The sequence below is a fragment of the Arachis hypogaea genome, chromosome 14 (genome assembly GCF_003086295.3).
Source record: "Arachis hypogaea cultivar Tifrunner chromosome 14, arahy.Tifrunner.gnm2.J5K5, whole genome shotgun sequence".
Classification (NCBI taxonomy): Eukaryota; Viridiplantae; Streptophyta; class Magnoliopsida; order Fabales; family Fabaceae; genus Arachis; species Arachis hypogaea.
The window spans coordinates 70,452,503-70,457,657 of NC_092049.1; the positions used below are offsets into that span (position 1 = coordinate 70,452,503).

At 34.6% G+C, this 5,155-nt stretch overlaps 1 protein-coding gene across 11 annotated transcripts; it reads right to left on the reverse strand.

The window, feature by feature from the left end:
• Positions 1–249: 249 nt before the first annotated feature.
• On the reverse strand, positions 250–4,933 carry LOC112742090 (ethylene-responsive transcription factor-like protein At4g13040). 11 transcript variants are annotated; one of them, XM_025791322.3, is made up of 7 exons: positions 4,582–4,933; positions 3,504–3,701; positions 3,240–3,370; positions 2,480–2,564; positions 1,367–1,547; positions 667–788; positions 250–587 (listed from the first exon to the last, which is right to left on the reverse strand). In XM_025791322.3, exons 2-7 carry the CDS (start codon positions 3,544–3,546, stop codon positions 445–447), a joined length of 705 nt encoding a protein of 234 aa, XP_025647107.1. In that variant the 5' UTR covers positions 3,547–3,701; positions 4,582–4,933; the 3' UTR covers positions 250–444. The 11 variants fall into 11 exon arrangements, with proteins under 11 accessions (XP_025647107.1, XP_025647103.1, XP_025647105.1 ...); XM_025791318.3 differs by having other exon boundaries at positions 1,367–1,550; XM_025791320.3 differs by lacking the exon at positions 4,582–4,933 and adding an exon at positions 4,432–4,557 and having other exon boundaries at positions 1,367–1,550.
• Positions 4,934–5,155: the final 222 nt, after the last annotated feature.

The window sequence follows — 5,155 nt, forward strand, 5'->3', positions numbered from 1 at the left end:
CTGGACACCATTTTAACTACGTCAGCCAATTCCGTTTGGTGTATAAGAAGCAAATGAATAGAAGGATTAAATTGTCCTCCGTTTGTTGAAATCAAGAAATTTTTTTTATATTTAAATTTTGTCAGAGATATATTTGTTAAAAACTTAAAAGATCAGGACCTATCTGTCTTTTTTTCTTAAAAAAAATATTCTTTTCCAAACGACAAATCTTAAAAGTTCAATAGAATCATTCTATTGGTGAATGATAAATAGGAAACGCAATTAATACGTGACTTTTATTGGTGAATGTTGTAGCAATTTCATATGTATAAGGATAAACAATGGTATCAAGGTATGACATAGTGCTGGTAATTTCTACAATAAGAATGAATTTATGACGTAGAACTAGAATGTTAGAATATGTCTTCATCTTCACTTAATTATTGAATCACTATTCTTAAGAAATCAAGAGAGTGATGTTTCTTGCTCTGCGTCTTCTTCACAAGCAGACAAGCTACTTACTCCTTGCTTGTTATCCGAATCGTCTTTGTTCGAATTAGGCAGGTCGACATTATCACTGGGTCCTGAACCAAGCCTTCGCTTGTGCTCTACAATTTTGTATAAAACTGTTAATCTTAAAATAAAGATGCATGAAAATATATGAAATAATTCAAAGAGAAATATTACTTTTACGTGTAATTGCCTGCCGAGTCAGCGCCAAAAACTCTTCCCATTTGAATTTACGAAGCTCCCGCTTTTCTTCTTCAGGAAGCTCGAAATTGGGTTCTCTCCCGCACATGAAAGCAGCCCTACAGATAAACAGAGAAAGAACATACTAATAGAGTCATAATCTATGGTTTAATATAACTTTCAAAATGAGAATATAACCATCTCAAAGTAGAACCCCCCCACCATTAATATAATGGAAAGAAACATCTCATAACAGCCATATGATCCTGGATAACAAAGTAAATGCATGCATCGTATTTTAAATACACTTAAAACTATAAATCAACAAGCTTGCCAGCGCAAATGATTGTCAAACCCTACTAGAAACAGTTGCCATACAGTAGTAATCATATATATTTTTTAAATAATCTAAGTAGCTCTCCTACTTTCTTGTAGAAACTAACTGCATTTCAACTTCAAATTATTTTTTATTTCATTTTATTGTAGACAGTACAGAAATAAAGCCTAAGCATTCAAAGGAACGATACATCAAAATGCATAGACAACAAGATTGTTGAACTCAATGAGAACAGAGGTAGGTACCCAGCAACTTATCAAAAGCAGCCGAAATACATACATAATCTTAGCGACCTTATGTTATGTACAAAGGATTATGGTTAGCATTAAATCATTAACTTGTTGCAATTCAAATTAATACCTATCGTATAAGTGAGCAGCTTCTTGTTGAGACCCAACAGTACCTAGATGAATCTGTTTCTTGTCTACTTTTATTGCTGCTTGCCATTTCATATTTTTGAAATAGACCCCTCTCATTAAGCATGGCTCTTGATTATGCAAATTCTTTCTTCTGTGCCGCTTTCTGCGTTTAACAGGAGGCCCTGCTAAGTGCAATGCAAAACAAGTAACAGATAAAAAAGGCTAATAATAGATCAGTCAAAGCCACTCTAAAATGGAAAAGTAAACTTTCGTTGCATGAAAGCTAATAGAAATGCGCTTATTTCCATCACACAGTCTTCCTTTTTCAGTAACCTCCTATTAATGAATAAATGATACAGTGCATCATTGCAAAGAACATTGGGAATAAACAAAAATCGGATTGGCTCGGTTCACCAAAATGCCATGTAAGGCAAGAGACATGCCAGTTGGTCATTCACACATTGTTTTAGTTAGCTATAAAAGCCAAATATGTTGTACAAGTTATGCATTAGAGGATTATTCATTCATTATTGCTGATTCCTGATTCTCATGTTGCAAAATACTGCATTTCAGAGAAGTTAACACACTCATTGTAACTTTGACTGGAGGAATCATGTGATGTGACATGCTTCTCCCATTTGTGGAGTTTGGCACTGTTGCCAAAACCAACCAAAATGGATCTCCAAGATTGCCTCTTATAATGGTCAATCCTACACATTATGTTAGATCAGCACCAAAGATCAGCCCTATTTGATGGACCCTGATACTCCTTATTAACACCCCATTTATTCAATGAATTGTTGGATGCCTAGATCAAGGCACATGTTGCATGAGCTTAAGCAACAAAACCACACAAATGAATGACTTTTACTCTACACAAACTTACTGCTTATTACTTATACTGGTTTCACATTATGTCTACCCTTAATGGTAATATAATTCCATTTTATGATATTAACTGTGCAGGCCATGTATATAAAGAAGCTTGCATACAAGATGATTCTAAAAATGAAATACTTAATAACAAGGTAAGCATAAGTGCTTATGAATTGACCAACAAAATGACTAATTAGCCACTGTAACAGGGGTATATCATCCTGCTAAAAAAACAAACCTGAAATTTGCTGACTAGGCTGATCTTTTGATGAGCTAGAACCAGATACATTTGATGATCCTGGTTCTTCTTTGACAATGTTATTCTACAGAAAAAAAAATAAAAATAAAATAAAAAAACAGTTTAGTACAGGGTTCCTAGCTATCTAACCCATTAATGAAAAACACTCAACCACGCCAAGGGGTAAGGGAATAAACATTTTTATTTTATCAACTAGGCAAACATCAATCTTGATTTCACCTACTTAATGCTAATTGATGAGCTTGTTGAGGACAATCAATCAAGAATCTTCCTGATAATAGTATAAAAAATTTAGGACAGAGCCTTTCCGCGTCAATAAATCAATGCAGTCAAGAACCACTGACTCGGATAACTACAGCAAACATCAACAATGAAATATTTATGATAACAACAGCTAAGTTTTGAAAAGTTGTCGATCTTGAAATTGAGTTGACCGCCCTTTAGTTGCATTCTCTAGTGATTAAATATTTTTCAGGGTGTTAGAGAATAGTGTAACAAAAACCAGACATCTTTTTCACAAGCAAACAATCTTTCAAGCTTCCAAATTGCGGCCATGCAGCATAAATAAAATAAAAGCAACTCATAATCACAGAACCAATATCTGAATGATACTGATACCTAGGTCATACGAATACCAAATCTCCCTAAGGCAGATATGAAAACCAACAACAGAGATTCCATAGTAGAAATTAAAGAAAATGAAGCTTCAAAATAGCATTCATATAATTGTGTTCCCTACACTGTCCAGCATGCTTGCATTATCTGAAAGCGCAGGCTGTTCTGTCTTCAGTCGAGCATCACGGGTTGAATTTTCAGTAGCAGTTATATTCTCACAATATAGAGGGAGGGGTGCAACAAAGGAACTGCTTCCTGCAAAGGACAAATAACATTGCTCATTTTTGTCAGTTAAGCATAAGATATAACCAATAATAGATTAATAGTATACTCTACCCTTCCAATGACATCATCATGTTTTGTTTCCTTAAGAAACCTCCACAATTACCTGAGCATAATCCCAAAAGTCTGCGCCTTCTCAAGCTCACCATTCTTATCTCTGATCGTCTCACAAAGTCATCTGAACTCACTGATTATTTCTAACCTTACCAAAGTGCTCCTTCAACTTTGGAGGCAGGGTAGCTATAACATGAGTAGAACAGTTTGATGCAGCTGATAAGTTAGAACTATAATTCAAAGTTCAAACCTATTATAAAGGAAGACAAAGTTCCAAGTCAGTATCAGTTAAACACTGTAAAAGCCTGACAGTGTCATAAACATAAACATCAAAATAGTTGCTTCCCAAGTCCCAAGAAACCAATGAGTGATGAGAACAAGATATACTTTTTTTACCACAAAAGGGAATGTCTTTTCTCAGTTTTAGTACCAGACATAAGTAGACAATCATCAAAGGCTAGCAGCAAATAAAGAAACATCAATACTTAAACAATGAAAACAAGATCCCCAAACCTATTTTGACGATTATGACCTCATACATAGACCAACTTAGCCAAAAACAAACACATATACAAGATGCAAAGAAACCTTGATCATGATACAGTATCAAGTTTCAACCACCGACACCAAGAACAAACGTTTGAAAGCAATCTGTTATCCAATTTGATCATCATTCTCAAAGGGGAGAGAGAAATCAGTTTTAAAAGTTGGTACCACAAATTTGTTAAAAGGAAACCACACACATTAATTGGAATCAGAATTTGGAAACAAAATATCATCAAGTCACAGAAGAAAGAAAAGTCTCTCTCCGCGGGTTGAAGTCAACCCTCATCAACCTACGACCTTTATCGGAAAACGGATGGTAAGGTAACATTCACATCAACAACAACAATTAACGATTAAAATTCGAAGAAACAGCCAAAGACCCAAACAAAAGGCAAGGAGAGAGAGAAAGAGTCAAGACTTCTCAAGGAGTCAACCCGAAATGCCAACCACACGCAAAAGACGAAAGGAGTGAATAAGTAATAACCCTTGAGAGAGAGCCACAACATCAAAGCAAAAGAAGAAAAATAAAAGCACTGAGAAAGAGAATAATGAGAAGAGACAGAGGCCATGTGTTGGTTTAATACCTGAAACCGGAAAAGTTTAGATAAGGTGGCAGAAGAGAGAGAGAGGGAAAAGGGAATTAAAAGAATTTTGGGAGAAAACAGAAACAAGGTGGTGACTGGTGAGAGTGTAAATGGAGAGATATTATGTCTCTTGTGTAATTGTGTTGTGTTGTGGTGTGGCTCATGCATCTACCACCTTTTGTTTGTTTTTATGTTTATATATTGCGCCCTCACTTCTTTCTCTCTCTTTATATCAATAGAAGGAAGGAAGAAGGGTGGTAGGAGGAGATATGAATGGCCGCGGAGTGTGGACAGAGAAAGTCTTGTAGAGAGAGAATGTAAGGGTTTAAAGTAGTGATATTTTAAATTAGTCATTCAAAAATTTTTAATAGAAAAAATTATCTTTCTTAAATAATAGCTAAATTAGTCTATATCGGATAAATAAAATTTAATAAAATAAAATGTAAATTTTTCGAAACAAAATAGCTAGAAAGAATTATTTGAGTTGAATAAAGGATTAGAGAACGCAAACGTAGCTGCTGTTGAAGTTTTTTTTTTTTTTATTTTTAATTAATTGGATATAATAGGTCAACGT

Excerpts from the sequence above, each read along its gene's own strand:
- LOC112742090 (XM_025791318.3), bottom strand. The coding sequence starts at position 3,546 with ATGGTGAGCTTGAGAAGGCGCAGACTTTTGGGATTATGCTCAG. Across the intron at positions 2,565-3,239 it reads ATGCAAGCATGCTGGACAGT|AATAACATTGTCAAAGAAGA; the intron begins GTAGGGAACACA and ends TTTTTTCTGTAG. Across the intron at positions 588-666 it reads GCAGGCAATTACACGTAAAA|AGCACAAGCGAAGGCTTGGT; the intron begins GTAATATTTCTC and ends ACAAAATTGTAG.